The sequence below is a fragment of the Xiphophorus maculatus genome, chromosome 22 (assembly GCF_002775205.1).
Source record: "Xiphophorus maculatus strain JP 163 A chromosome 22, X_maculatus-5.0-male, whole genome shotgun sequence".
Classification (NCBI taxonomy): domain Eukaryota; kingdom Metazoa; phylum Chordata; class Actinopteri; order Cyprinodontiformes; family Poeciliidae; genus Xiphophorus; species Xiphophorus maculatus.
Genome location: NC_036464.1, coordinates 245,572 through 261,348, shown reverse-complemented (window position 1 = coordinate 261,348; position 15,777 = coordinate 245,572). Strand labels below are relative to the sequence as shown.

Sequence of the window (15,777 nt, the reverse complement as noted above, 5' to 3'; positions counted from 1 at the left end):
TCTTTCTGGCATGTTTGAGGAATCTATAGGTCTCCTGTGTTTGTTTGCATTCTTAAAAGACCATAATAAAAATGTAAAGGTAATTTAAAAATGCTAGCTTTAGCTATTTTAGGTGTTTTCATGCAATATGTTCACTATATTTTCCCAGAAAATAACCATAAAAGGATAACACAGGTGTTTCTGTTTTATTAGCTTTTCTTCATCAGTACTTTGTAAATCACCTAATTGTCATTAAAGTTCAAGAGTGTACTGAAGAAAATGTATTAAAACCTAAAAACAAAAGCAAAGTTGCTACTTTGTAATTTAAAATCTAAAGAAAAGGTAAATATAAATGTAAAAATAAATAACTGATTATTTTTCTTCGTTCTTAGACTCTCAACAAGACTTTACTATTCATAATTTAACACTTAAGTGTTCAGCTAACACTTACGATTAATATTAAGAATATTAAGAAATATTGAATGTTTCATCTATAAACCTTTAATAGTAAATATTTTGTTTTTTATATCACGCATGTTTTATGTTCTTTTACATATTTCTCAACAATGATTATTTCTGTAAGGGTATTTTTTAACAGAAAAGTAGGTGGTTATTTGCGCAGTTGTCCAGTTGGGGGCGCTGCGGAACCAAGAAGCTGCAGTGGTTTTAGTAGAAAACGTGACGTTGTTGTTGCCCCTCTAGACGCTTTACTGCCCAGGTTATAGTAGTTGGCGAGGCGGCGTAAGAAGATGAAAACATTACCGTAGTAAAAAGACTGAGTCTCGCTGTATTACTCAGGCTGCGCTACAGCGTCTATTCACAGGCGCGATCCCACTACTGAGCGGCACGGGGGCTTTGACCTGCTCCGTTCCCGACCTGGGCCGGTGCACCCCTCCTTAGGCGACCTGGTGGTCCCGGGCTCCCCCAGGAGCACCATATCGATACCGAACTTAGTGCGGACACCCGATCGGCATAGTCCGCTGCAGCTCAGAGCTCCTGAGCTCAAACGATCCGCCAGCCTCAGCCTCCCGGTAGCTTGGATTACAGGCGCGCGCCACCGCACCCGGCGAACGATGCCCGCTCTCAACGGACATTTAGCCTTTAGCAAGGTGACGTCATCACGTACTGCCGACGTCTGCTGGATCACAACAACCGAACATTTTCCTTTTTCTTACTTTTATCGGTTGAAACAGGAGACTACTACTTACCTTAGTATTATTATCTTATCATTCATTAAAAACACTTGACTCCGACATGCAAGAGCCATTGTATTACCAGAATAACAATATAACTTTATCCTGCAACATTATGACTTTTTTCTCGTATTTATTCCGACTTTATTCCCATCTGATTACGGCTTTAATCTGGCACCTTTACGACTTTTTTCCTCATACAATTCCAACTTTATTCCCATATGATTATTAATTTATTCTGGTAATATTATGACTTTATTCTTGCATCATTCCGACTTTATTCTGGTACCTTTACGACTTTTTCGAGTAATTGCAACATTTTTCTCATATAATCGCGAGTTTCTTTTATAAACTTGACTTTAATCCCGTATGATTATTACTTTATTCTGCTAATACTATGACATTATCTTAATTTTATTGCGATTATGTTCCTGGTTTATTCTCGCATCATTAGGACTTTACTCTGGTATTAGTACAGTTTCATTCTCATATTACATGAACAGCACAAGGATATCAAAAATAAAGAGAGACGTGAAAATTTTAGTTTGAAAAGTAAAAAATGTAATTGAAAAAAATAGAGAAAATTGTCGTTTTTTCTACCAAATATTTTACTTTTGGAGCTCAGAAATGTACTTGTTTTTTCTAGAAAATGTCTGAGTGGTTTGGCGGAAATTTACCCCTTTATTGGCCCAAATGCGCTGTCGTAGGTTAAACGTCTTTGGTTGTTGTGATCCAGCAGACGTCGGCAGTACGTGATGACGTCACCTTGCTAAAGGCTAAATGTCCGTTGAGAGCGGGCATCGTTCGCCGGGTGCGGTGGCGCGCGCCTGTAATCCAAGCTACCGGGAGGCTGAGGCTGGCGGATCGTTTGAGCTCAGGAGCTCTGAGCTGCAGCGGACTATGCCGATCGGGTGTCCGCACTAAGTTCGGTATCGATATGGTGCTCCTGGGGGAGCCCGGGACCACCAGGTCGCCTAAGGAGGGGTGCACCGGCCCAGGTCGGGAACGGAGCAGGTCAAAGCCCCCGTGCCGCTCAGTAGTGGGATCGCGCCTGTGAATAGACGCTGTAGCGCAGCCTGAGTAATACAGCGAGACTCAGTCTTTTTACTACGGTAATGTTTTCATCTTCTTACGCCGCCTCGCCAACTACTATAACCTGGGCAGTAAAGCGTCTAGAGGGGCAACAACAACGTCACGTTTTCTACTAAAACCACTGCAGCTTCTTGGTTCCGCAGCGCCCCCAACTGGACAACTGCGCAAATAACCACCTACTTTTCTGTTAAAAAATACCCTTACAGAAATAATCATTGTTGAGAAATATGTAAAAGAACATAAAACAAGCGTGATATAAAAACTAGGTTAATATTTAGTTAGTATTAATCTGAAATTAATATTATTAATAGTAGTAGATCTGCGTATCGGTGTGTAAATGTGTGCGCGTTGGTGAGTGCGAATAGGTTAATGTGACTCTAGTGTAAAGCGCGTTGAGTGGTCAAAATGATTGGAAAAGCCCTGGACAAGTTCGGTCCATTTACCATTTCTTAAAGGTATAAAGATTAAACTTTCCGTATTTCTTAATATGCTTAATATCACAGGTGGGCAGAGTACTCAAGTAAGAGTAGCACTACTTCAACATATTTTTACTCAAGTAAAAGTTAATAGTAGCCATCCAAGAATTTACTCAAGTAAGAGTAAAAAGAATTTGGTTAAAAAAAAAAAAGTATTCAAGTAGTGACTTATTATTACAACTTAAACAAACTGAAACCTGGAGATGTAGATATTAATGAGTTAGTGCGGTGCGCAGCGGGAAAACGATGCAGAAAAACCGCTTATGTTTCTGAGAATACAATATGACGGCAATGTAACAAAGATTATTTGTAACAAGATGTCACACTCTGATCAAATTTCAAACCCAAAAAATATTAACCATTCTCAGCATGAATACAACATATAATTCGCTGCCTATAAAAATATTTGTCAACTTGTTTCCACTATAAACTAATTTACCGAATGGAGTCGTGAGCGAAAGTTTATTAACCACCACAAGATGGCAGAAAAGGCACAACTTCCTGCTTCTTTTCCGGTGCCTCATAAATGTGCTTCCGGTGTCAGCAGGGCCATGTGGTAAACAAGCTGAAGCAGAAACATGGAGCCTTCTGATAAGTGGGCGAATTTGCCTCAGGGACCGAGTTTGAAGAACCTGACGGATGGAGGCTTCGGGAAACTGAAGGACAAACAGCACCCCGCCGTCCAGGACCTCACCAAGGCCCACATCGAGTCCTTTAACCAGGCTGTCACCGAGGGGCTCGCTCGGGTCGTCCTGGTGGGTCACCGGACATCTAATACGGAGTAATAAGCTTCAGTGATTTAGCTTAAGATGCTAAATTATATCGATTCGTCACTCAGCTAAATGCCAAGCGGATATTTTTATGTCATTCTGGGTGAAATTAGAGCAGATTAAAACCCAAACGTCATTTTTCATAAAGTTATTCCAGTTGTCCATTTATTACTCATGTTCGCACTAAAATTAACTTGTTTTAGGTTAATTAAAATTATTTCTGTTTGTTGGATGCGAGAAAAGTTTGTGAGAACATTTTTAGTTTTTTTGGTGTAAATTTGTTTATTGTGTTTAAGCATTTAATTTGAGCAGGAAGGTGATTTGTTTGGATTGTTTCAATGTAATTAATATTTATTACTCTTGATCACTCAATGACCTGTTGATCATCTTAGAATACATAAATTTAACAACGTTATTTTAAATGATAACTAATTAAATAACCTTTCCCCACTATTTTAATTTGAGATGCAGCTGTAACAGAAAGTTATAAACGGAGTTGGACGATATGGCTGCACAATGTATCGCAATATTAACATTTCATATCAGTCTATATCAATAATTATTGATTGGTTTTTTCCTTTAAATATCTGAAATACAGCCAAACTGGGCGCGTAACCTTTCTTGTTTCATCCAGTTTTTACTCCACTCTGCTGTTTTTTATTTTTAAGCAGTTGTGAGATATGGAGGGAAACTTGAAACTGCTGCTGTGCCAATTACTCAGCAGGTTGTTGCTAGGCAACCAAAGAGCGAGAGAGTTAGTTGATTCCACCAACCTAGCTTAGCTGCCTTTCCTCTGGCTACATCAACCAGAATGTCGTGCTGTTCAGGATTGGCGTTCAGTGAATATTGAATATTTTCTAGACGTATTATACTGATATTATGTCTATCCCGCTATATATTGTTATTGATGTATTGTTATTAGCTATGAGCTGTTCGTCGGCCATGTTTGATTTTACCCAGTGTTTCCTCTCAGGCCATCCCGCCCCTGGAGTTCATGTTCAGACAGGACAAAGTGACCCTCGCCTTTGTGGAAGCCTCCATCCACAACCCAGTGGTCACCAAGGGCAGTGTCTGCACCGAGATGAAGGTTTACCCCGCAGAGTGCCGAGGCAGGAGGTGCTCCTACAAAGGAAAGCTGGTGGTAAGGCCCCGTCCCTCAGACCGGGATCAAAACAGAGACCTTGGACCTCTGTTTGACGGCGCGTTGTGTCGTTTTAGGCGGACATCAGCTGGGCGATCAATGGCATCCCGAAAGGCATCATCAAGCAGTCCCTGGGTCAGGTGCCGATCATGGTGAAGTCCAAGCTCTGCAACCTCCACGGCTTGTCGCCTAAGGAGCTCGTAAAGCATCATGAAGAGGCAGAGGTTCGCTACTCCGTCCGTGATGTCATCATCAACCATGACGGCCAATCAGATTCAAGCTTTAAGTGATTTATTTTAATGGTGGAATGATTACTCACTATGCAAACTGTTGCAGAAAATACAGACTCTATTTGTAGATGTAAACAAGAAGGCTTGCTAATTTTAAAGTAGAGTGGTGGCTGCATCATGCTGGGAGGTTATTTGAGGCCAAAAGCACTGGTGCACTGCACAAAGTGAATGAAATGCTAAAGATTCATCAGGTATGCAGTCAGGATTATACCACCTCCTTGGAGAGGTTCATACCTAACAACTAACTATGTAGCGAAGGTGGTGGCAGCATCATGCTGTGGGGGAGATTTGACATCCATAATCATTTCATATTATAAATAAATCACTAAAAGTCCAGATTTTATAAAGTAAAGCTGTGACTTTAAGAGCAAAGGAGTTGTTCCAGTTAAATCCCACTAATTGTCTTTGATTTGGCAGGAAATGGGAGGTTACTTCATCATGAACGGCATCGAGAAGGTCGTCCGTATGCTGATACAGCAGAGGAGGAACTATCCGGTCGCCATGTCCAGGCCCAAGTGGAAGAGCCGCGGTCAGGGATACACCCAGTACGGTAAGGACGCAGAGCCACGGCCCCTTTAAAAATGAGAGCCGCCCCTTTAAGAACAAGTCCCGGCTACTGCTGGCAGGTATCTCCTTGCACTGCGTGAGGGAGGAGCACTCGGCCATCAACATGAACCTCCACTACCTGGAGAACGGCACCGTGATGCTGAACTTCATCTACCAGAAGGAGATGTTCTTCCTGCCGCTGGGCTTCGCTCTGAAGGTAACGCACCAAGCCGATACCGGTACCGATCCGTTACCTGCACCGATCCGATAACCGTATCGGTACTGATAAAATTCTACAACATGTGTCAGATCCATGAATGCAGATCTATTCAGTCTCATTCTATTTATTTTGCATTTATAATTCCTAACAGCACTTTCTTGGTGTTTCTTAGTTATCAAACACATTTGTAATCCAGTGCATTTATATGGCGAAAAAAAAGGAGTAAATTTCTGCAAAAAAAAAAAAAACCTGAAATTTTGAGATTGATTTCAGAAAATTGATAGAAAAACTTGGAAATTTATGAGCTGCAAAAGTCAAAAATTTACTAGGAAAGACTAAGAAATTTTGAGATTAGTCTCTAAAATTCTCAAGAAAAAACATTCGATGATTTTTCAAACTAAGAAAATTCCCAAAAGTGGAAAACTTTTGACTTTTTAAACTCAGGAATTTTCAAGTTTTGTTTTTTTTTTCTACAAAAATTCTGACATTAGTTTCAATGTTTGAGTTTTTTTCTTGCAAATTTCTGAGATTAATGTCAAAATTTCTGAGATATTCAATGACATTGTAGACTTTTCAAAGTCAGAAATTTCCACTTTTTTTTAGAAAATGTTTGATCTTAATCTAAAAATTTTAGGGTTTTTTCAGCAAATTTCCAACATTTGAAATCTTTTTTCTCTCCTTTCTTTATTAATCTATTTCTTGACAGTACTTACTCCTTTTTTCTATCTACGAGGATCCTAGCAGGCGTTTTACATTTATGTCTGTGTTTTACAAAAAGAAATGTTTTAAGTCTACTGTACCTCAGATAGCTTTATTGCTAAATTACTAGAAAAATCTCAGAAATTTTTAGTTACAGACAAAAAGAACCCCAAAATCTTGGAAATTCCTGAGTTTCAAAAGTCAAAACTTTGCTATGAAAAACTCAGAAATTTTGGGACTAGTCTAAAAGATTTTCTACAAATAAAGTAGAACACTATACCTCAGATATTGGTATTGGAAAAAGTGGGTCGGTGCCTTCCTGATTTTAAGTTTGTATTTTTGTTTGACTCTCGGCTGCTCAGGCTCTGGTGGACTTCACAGATTTCCAGATCTACCAGGAGCTGATCAAAGGCAGCGAGGACAACTCCTTCTATAAGACCTGCGTGTCAGAAATGCTGCGCATGGTGTCGGAGGAGGGCTGCACCACCCGCAGCAAGTTGCTCGACTACCTGGGCGAGCGCTTCCGGGTCAAGCTGAGCGTACCGGAGTGGTACACCAACGAGCAATGCGCTAACTTCCTGCTAAAGTAAAGACTTATTATAATGTACAAAGAAGCCCTTTAAAATGCTTTCATGTCTTTCATTGTAGTTTTGAGGATTAGTGGTTAGAGTAGGGGTGTCCAATGTGTGGCTCGGGGGCCATTTGTGGTCTGATTGTGTGTGGCCCTCCACTTCAGTTCAAGAATAATACAAAAGTTTGACTTTCTATTTTTAATTGGGACAGAATTATCACAGGCAACTAGGCTTGGGATGATAAATTGTCTGAAAAGTGATTGCAATAAAAGACAGTATTGTTGTTTTGAGACCATTTTCACTAATGGCATTGATCAATAAGTTTCAAATTCTAATGAACATCTAACACTGAATTGGAAGACATTTTAAAAATAAAAAATAAATAAAACAGAAACGACAAATAACATAAATTATCTCTGAAAACAAAGTCGTCCTTTTAAAATAAGGGCTATTTGAGACCAAAATGTGACATTTCTGTCTAAAACTACTAGACCTCAGAAAAAATTTTGATTTTCATTCACATTAAGCCGTAATGATCAAAATTACAAGAAATAAAGGCTTGAAATATTTCACTCTGTATAATTAATGTATATAATAAATAGAGCTGGATGATATGTCTGAAAAATTTATCACAATATCAGGGTTTCATATCAGACTATCGATAATTGTTGATTAATTTTTTTGTTTTAGGTGTCTGAAATACTGCCAGACTGGCCGTGTGACATTTCTTTCACTTCACGACGTTGTTTTTTATTTTTAAGCAGCTATGAGGAGAAACTTTAAGCTGCTGCTGCTGCTGCGACAGTTACTCATCCGGTCGTTGCTAGGCAACCATACAATAAGTGAGTTGCTAGGCAACCAAAGAATGAGTGTCAGTTGATTCCACCAAGCTAGCTTCTGGATCAGAGTTCAGTGAATAGTCTACATATTGATTATTGAATATCCTATCTGATGTGTGATCTATTGATATTGATCAAATGTTATATTATTATTAATTTATTGTCCAACCCTAATAATGAGTTTCACTTTCTGGAATGAGTGACTCAAAGTATTAAACTTTTCCTCAATATTCGCATCCTTCTAGATGTTCATGTATGGCAAGCCAGTTTATCAGATAATACTTTTTTAAACGTGTAATTTAATGCTGTGCAGCATTGAGTTATGCGTCGCATGCGGTGCCCTCGGTGACATCAACTCCCTACAAAGAGCAGGACAGTTATGAAATAAAAATAAATAAAAATGATGGTGAAATTCTACGTTTTGTGTGCAGCGAATGCCTCTGCATCCACCTGAAGTCGGACCTGGAGAAGTTCTACCTGCTGTGCTTCTCGACCCGGAAGCTCTTCAGTTTCGCCAAGCAGGAGTGCATGGAGGAGAACCCGGACAGCCTGATGTGCCAGGAGGTTCTGACTCCGGGTCAGCTCTACCTCATGTTCCTGAAGGTCAGACCCGCCCGCCCTTATTTGGGTTCTTCCTGTCTCTTCTGTATCCTTCCTTCTTTCTGTCCCTCTTTCCTTCATCTCTCCTTTCCATCTGTGTTACCTTGTTTGCCTCCTTTATTTCTATTTGGATTCCTTTCTTTCTTCCTTCCCTGTTTTTACATCCTTGCTTCCTTCCTTCATCCTTTTTCTTCCCTTCCTTCCTGTCTTTCATCCTTAATTTCCCCCTTCATTCTTTCGTTTATATGTTCCTTTCCTCATTCCTTCCTTTCTTCCTCCCCCTGTCTCCTCCTTCCTTTCTTTCTTGTGTCCTTTCTATCTTCTTTCCTTTACCTTTTCATGTCCTTTCTTTCTTTTCTCTCCCCCTTTTTTACATCTTTGCTTCCTTTCTTCATCTGTTTTCTTTCCTTTGAAAATACCCATAAACAACTTGTAAATTCAGGAAACCCGTGTGAACCTCGTCTTCATTAAGATTTAATTTAACTCCGTTGAATCTCTCCCGCAGGAGAGACTAACGGCGTGGCTAACATCGGTGAAGCTTTCCTTCGATAAGCGAGGGTCCAAGCTGACCGGCGAACTGAGCACTGAGAATGTGATGAAGTTGTTAACCATGGGGTCGGATTTAACCAAACCGTTTGAATATCTGCTGGCCACCGGAAACCTGCACTCCAAAACAGGTACGCACAACAACAACCACAAAGACCAGCTAGCTAGCTAGCTTAACTTGGGATTAAAGAAATTATCTTAATGCTTGGGAGAGGATGAGAAGCTAATTTAAAGTTTAGCAACCACCAGAACAGCTGCTACCACTGAAAAGAGGAGTTCCTTAAAGTGGTCCAGAGATGTTGATGCACTAACAGAAGGTTGTGGTTCAATTCTTTGTATGTTTCAGACGGGTCGAAACAAAGAAATGCCGTTATGTTAGCTTAAATGCTACCGTCAGTATGTGGGCTCTTACTAGCATTTTGACTTGCACAGATTTACTTAATTTGTATGTTAGATTAGTTTTATATCAAAATTAACTCAAATGCTAATGTTAGCTTAAATGCTGCCATTACTATTAGGGCTATCACTAGCATGTTTACTAACATTTAGTTTGCTAAGCTCAGTTTTATATCAAAATGAGCTAAAATGCTAATGTTAGCTTCATGTTGCCACTAACACCGACTTACTCCATTTAGTTTACAAACATTTGTTTATGAGCTAAAATGCTAAAATTAAATCCAACTAGTTCTTTGATATATTAATAGCTAAAGTTGCATCAAATTGAAGGTTACTTTTAAATCTAAAAGGTCAATGGAAATGGCATAAGAGGAAAGCTCTTCCTGTGGGGTCAAAGGTCGTTTCGTCCTCCAGGTCTCGGCATGCTGCAGAACACGGGCCTGTGCGTCGTGGCCGACAAACTGAACTTCATCCGCTACCTGTCGCACTTCCGCTGCGTCCACAGAGGAGCCGCCTTCGCCAAGATGAGGACGACGTCGGTCAGGAAGCTGCTGCCGGAGTCCTGGGGCTTCCTGTGTCCGGTCCACACGCCGGACGGCGAGCCCTGCGGCCTCATGAACCACATGACGGCGAGCTGCGAGGTCGTCACCGCCACCGCGTACACCACCGCGCTGCCGACGCTGCTCTGCTCGCTGGGTGAGAACGACACCGCTGGCTTTCTGTTGCTTTTGCTTTCTTTCTGTTTCTCTATTTCTTCCTGTCTTTCTTTCTTTTTTCTATTTTGTCTTTTTGTTTTTTCATTGTTTTCTCATTCCTTTTTTCTTCTCTTCTGTTTCCTTTTACCTTTTTTCATTCCATTTTTTCTTTTCTATTTCCTTTATGCCCTTTTTCGCTTAATTTTTTTACATTTTCCAATTCTCTTGCTTTTTCTTCCTTCCTTTCTTTATTTTCCTTTCTTTGCTTCTTTTTTTCTCTGTTTCTTTCTTTCAATCTGTCATTTTTCTTTTGTCTTCTTTTTTTCTTATTTCTCTCTCTCCTCCCCCCAGGTGTCACCCCGGTGGACGGTTCTCCGGGTCAGGCCTTCTCTGACTGCTACCCGGTGGTTCTGGATGGGTCCGTTGTCGGTTGGGTTGAAGCTGATTTGGCTCCATCCGTTGCCGACTCGCTGCGCCGCTTTAAGGTGACTTGGATGAATATTTCTCGTCCTCCTGGTTGTTTTTCCAGGTAAACTTGACCTCTGAACTCTTCCTTCAGGTTCTGGGACAGAAGAAAGTCCCTCCCTGGACTGAGATCGTCCTGGTTCCTAAAACCGGGAAGCCCAGTTTGTATCCGGGCCTGTTCCTCTTCACTACGTTGTGCCGCATGATGCGACCCGTCCAGAATTTGGCTCTTGGGAAGCAAGAGCTGATTGGCACGTTTGAACAGGTAAATTAACATATTGTTAAACTGGTTTTGGGGAACCAGCAGCACTAAACCAGCTGGACGCTGTTCGCCTGCAGCTTTACCTCAACGTGGGGATCCTGGAGGCGGAGATAGAGCCAGGTGTTAGCACGCACCAGGAGCTTTTCCCCCACAGCATGCTCAGCGTGGTGGCCAACTTCATCCCCTACTCCGACCACAACCAGAGCCCCAGGAACATGTACCAGTGCCAGATGGGTAAGTCGGCTACACCGGGGGTGTCCAAATTGTGGCCCGAAGGCCATTTGTGGCCCTTTAGTTAATTTTCTGTGGCCCTTGACTGGAATTAAAGAATGGCACTAATGTGTTCATCCAACGCTTTTTGCAATATTTTTTAGGATGAGATTTTCCGTGGCGAGTTTTTATGTTCTTAAACGGAAAATGTACAACACAAGTTTTTCTTTAGCTAGCCTTTTTTGTATTTCATAATAAGTCATACCACAAGCATCCAGCAAAATTTTACTGAAAAACTGTAATTCTTTTATCAATTTATGCCATGATGACAGTTTGCTGGTCTGGACTGTTTCTCATTGTTATTTATTGTCGTATGCTTCTAATTATTACTTTATTTATTATCTATTTACTTATTTACATTTTTATTGTGTTCTATGCTGGGAGAAAGAAAATTTCTCCTGTGGGATCAGTAAAGTCTCTCTCTGCTAGCTAAGCTAGACTGGTGGAATCGACTGTCTCTCTCTTTGGTTACCTAGCAACTCACTCATTCCCCGGTTACCTAGCAACAACCTGCTTGGTAACTAACACAGCAGCAGTTTAAAGTTTTACCACTTGCCTAAACTCTGATTCAATGTAAAATAAAGTGTAGAGAAAACTGTGGCTAAAACAGGAAATGTTGCCAGTTTTGTAGTATTTCAGATATTTAAAGAAAAAACAAATCGGTAATTAATGATATTGACTGTGTATATTGTGATTCACAACCACACAGTTAAATAGTTATCACTTTTATTTTTATCGCATCAGTACCACAAAATATCATGATAAAACTTTAAGTCCATCCCTAATTTTAAGCCGCAACAATCATAAATAAACCATCCTGGAGGGGCTGGGGAACTGTTAAATCCTGTGAATCGGCCGTCTTCCACTGCAGGGAAGCAGACGATGGGATTCCCGCTGCACTCGTTCACGGATCGCTCTGACAACAAGCTGTACCGGCTCCAGACGCCGCAGAGCGCTCTGGTCCGGCCCTACATGTACGACCACTACAACCTGGACAACTACCCGAGCGGCACCAACGCCGTCGTCGCCGTCATCTCCTACACGGGCTACGACATGGAGGACGCCATGGTAAGCGCGGGTTAACGGTCTGGTTTCTGTATCCCGCTTTGGAGCAGTCTTTATCAAACTGTGGTCCCCGGGCGCCGTCTAGTGGTCAGAAAGGTACTGCATGTAAACAACCATTTATTTGCCGTGACGTCATCTAAAAGTGCGACGCCACAGCTAGCTTACCCAAAGTATTATGTTTAGAAGTAATAATGGGTAAAAGGCTTAAAGCCAGGTCACTCAAAAGAAAAAGTGAAGAACCCGGTGGAAAGAAAACAACGTCAGGATTACTTATGATCGAAGTTAAACCCGCTCAGAGTATTGATGTGTCGTTCACGAACGATTAGATTTGTTTTGATCCGCTCTAAGCCGTGAACGAGTCTCAGTTGGTGAGAACTGTTCTTTATTTTTAAGTCTTTGTTTGCTTATAACGCTCTTGTTATTTTTATTTAATTTAATTCGCAAATAAATACAATTTATAGAAGTGGGGGTGTTATTTTTATATGTAATGGTGCAGAAGATGGATTTTTGTTCCCGCCAAGCAGCTCATGTCTATTTTTCTTTTATTGTGACTCTAAATTTCAAACAGCCGTAAGATATTATTAATGCATACCACAGTTGGTATAGAACAACTTCTTTTTTAATTTCTATGTATTTCATATCATTGGAAAGCACGTTTTCAGAATCTATGAATAAGTCAAAATGGCCCCAGTAGATTTGTTCATGAAAATAACTGATTTAAGAACTAATATTCTCCTTCCAGGTTATATATTAACATGTTGTGGGGCAGTTTCATGTTAGGTGGTCCGTGTTTGTTTGTTAAATGAGTTAATCAAACTGAAAAAGTTTGAGAATCGTTGGTTTAGGGATGAAACGCTGACGCTTCTCGATGTCATTAGATCGTGAACAAGTCGTCGTGGGAGAGAGGCTTTGCTCACGGGAGCATCTACAAGACGGAGTTAGTGGACCTGGCGGAGAAGGTGAAGGGTGAGGACGGCGTCGTGTTCGGGGCCAAGCCGGGCGACCCGAAAGTGAACGGGAAGTTGGATGCGGACGGGCTGCCTCACATCGGGTCGGTGCTTCAGTACGGAGACCCGTTCTACAGCTACATCAACCTGAACACGGGACAAAGCTACGTCAGCTTCTACAGGTCACTGCTTCACGCCCCGAACAAACACAAACTCCACTGTTTTAAATACTCGTTAAAACTGTCACCATAATGTGTCAGTTTAATAAGAGACGGATAATCTGTGAAAAGATCGATCTCTTTTTTTGGTCGATTACGAACACTTAGTCGACCAAAAAGTGATCTCTGGTCCGCCTACAAACCCCTGTCTTGGTTCAGTTGAAGTGAACTCTGGTTCAGTTCAAATGCTATGTGAACACCAAGCACACCAGAGACCACACCAAAAGCAGGAAGTGGACTGCAGCACATGGCATTTTGGGTAAATATAACCACAACAAACGTGCCAGTTGAGCACCAGCGGGAGAAATAACTTGTTTTTTTTTATACCAAAGACAAAAGAGAAACCCTACAGCTGCTGAAATTTGACGCCACTCCATTTTTATTAACATTTTGTGAAGAACAAAGTTGTGCTCATATTTCTTCAGAAAGTTTTGCGTTGTTTTCTTCAGTAGTTCTTGATGCAGCGCCCCCACAGGCGAGGAGGGGAACAGGTTTTTCAGTTTGGTTCATTTGACGCAGTGCAGTGGGAAAGAGAACCAGAGTTGGGTAGTTACTAGTTACATTGACTCAATTACATTCACTTGAATGAGTTTTGAAAAAATTTATTTCTACAACTCTGTACTTTTTACTTTTACTTAAGTAATTTTATTATGAAGTATTTTTACTCTTTGTAAAACTTGTGGATTTTCTACCCACTGAATGAAAAAAAAAAAACGTTTTCACCAGAAATTCACCAGACACAGACTGGAAATACTTGAGTAATTTCTTGTAACCTTTACTTGAGTAAAAATATGTTGAAGTAGTGCTACTCTGAAGAGAACCACAGCAGTTCAAATGTAACAAATGCTTTAATTGTCCGGACTATCAGATGTGAAAACGTCACCAACTGTATGTTTTGTGTCTGTAGGAGCCAAGAGGCTTGTGTCGTCGACAACATAAAGGTCTGCAGCAACGACACGGGATCGGGTCTCTTCAAACGTGTCTGCATCACCGTCCGAGTGCCTCGTAACCCGATGATCGGCGACAAGTTCGCCAGCCGCCACGGTCAGAAGGGCATCCTGAGCCGCCTGTGGCCGGCCGAGGACATGCCGTTCACCGAGAGCGGCATGAGCCCGGACATCCTCTTCAACCCGCACGGCTTCCCGTCTCGCATGACCATCGGGATGCTGATCGAGAGCATGGCCGGGAAGTCGGCCGCCATGCACGGCCTGAGCCACGACGCCACGCCGTTCACCTTCTCCGAGCAGAACTCTGCGCTGGAGTACTTCGGGGAGATGCTGCGCGCCGGCGGCTACAACTACTACGGCACGGAGCGGCTCTACAGCGGGCTGAGCGGCCAGGAGCTGGAGGCCGACATCTTCATCGGCGTCGTGTACTACCAGCGGCTCCGCCACATGGTGTCCGATAAGTTCCAGGTGCGCACGACGGGAGCGCGGGATAAGGTGACCAACCAGCCGCTGGGAGGAAGGAACGTCCAGGGTGGGATTCGGTTCGGGGAGATGGAGCGGGACGCGCTGCTGGCCCACGGCTCGTCCTTCCTGCTGCAGGACCGGCTGTTCAACTGCTCGGACCGCTCCGTGGCGCAGGTGTGCGTGGACTGCGGCAGCCTGCTGTCGCCGCTGCTAGAGAAGCCGCCGCCGTTCTGGTCGGCCATGCGCCACCGGAAGACGGTGTGCAGTTTGTGTGGGAAGAGCGACTCCGTGGACTCCGTGTCTGTTCCGTACGTTTTCCGTTACTTCGTGGCTGAGCTAGCAGCGATGAACATCAAAGTGAAACTGGATGTGAAGTGAAAGGAACAATCAAAGCCTCTGTTTTCCTCTGCAGCTGTTTATCAGGTAGCGCTAAAGTTTGAATGTTTTGACCCTTAAATAAAAGATTTTTAACTGTCGCCGTTTTATTACATGATGGTTATTAGTAGCTGTGGACAGTAGCAGCTAGTTGAGCTGCAGATTTCAGAAGCTGCAATTCCAAATATTTAGATACAAACTATTTAGTTTACAAATGAAATTTTTAGCTTGCCACCTAAACATTTATTCCAGAATAGCAAACTTTTTAGTTGGCAAACCAAATATTTAGCTTTCAGCTTGCTAACTATATATTTAGTCTGCAAGCTGAATATTTAACATACAAAGTAAATATTTAGTTTAAAGGTATGTAGTTTAAAAATCAAATATCTAGTCTGTTTAGTCCAGAATACAAAGCTATTTCATTTACAAATCTAACTTTTAGTTTGTGAACTTAAGGTTTAGTTTGCCAGTTCAGCTTACAAATAAAATATTTAGCTTGCTAAATAAATATTTAGTTTGAAACTGACATTTATAAATGGGCAATATGTAGAAAAATTAACCCGTTTGTTTCCTCTTATGACTAAATAACCCAGATTACTCATTTTTACAGTGTAATTTTCCAAATGACACCCCATATCAGGGTTTCTCCCAGAAAACTTGACAAACCCGGTGCTCAGGGCTCTAGAGCAGTCCTCCCGCCACCCACCGT

General features: G+C 41.7%; 1 protein-coding gene across 2 annotated transcripts; it reads left to right on the top strand.

Annotated features, from left to right (window-relative positions):
* The first annotated feature begins 1,949 nt into the window (after positions 1-1,949).
* polr1b (RNA polymerase I subunit B) lies at positions 1,950-15,169 on the top strand. 2 transcript variants are annotated; one of them, XM_023327790.1, is made up of 16 exons: positions 1,950-2,284; positions 3,288-3,495; positions 4,484-4,651; positions 4,729-4,875; positions 5,359-5,491; positions 5,568-5,704; positions 6,769-6,992; positions 8,249-8,420; positions 8,923-9,094; positions 9,774-10,055; positions 10,406-10,539; positions 10,614-10,784; positions 10,859-11,015; positions 11,923-12,119; positions 12,995-13,245; positions 14,189-15,071. In XM_023327790.1, exons 2-16 carry the CDS (start codon positions 3,319-3,321, stop codon positions 15,069-15,071), a joined length of 3,405 nt encoding a protein of 1,134 aa, XP_023183558.1. In that variant the 5' UTR covers positions 1,950-2,284; positions 3,288-3,318. The 2 variants fall into 2 exon arrangements, with proteins under 2 accessions (XP_023183558.1, XP_005795235.1); XM_005795178.3 differs by lacking the exon at positions 1,950-2,284 and having other exon boundaries at positions 3,319-3,495; positions 14,189-15,169.
* The last annotated feature ends 608 nt before the right edge of the window (positions 15,170-15,777 follow it).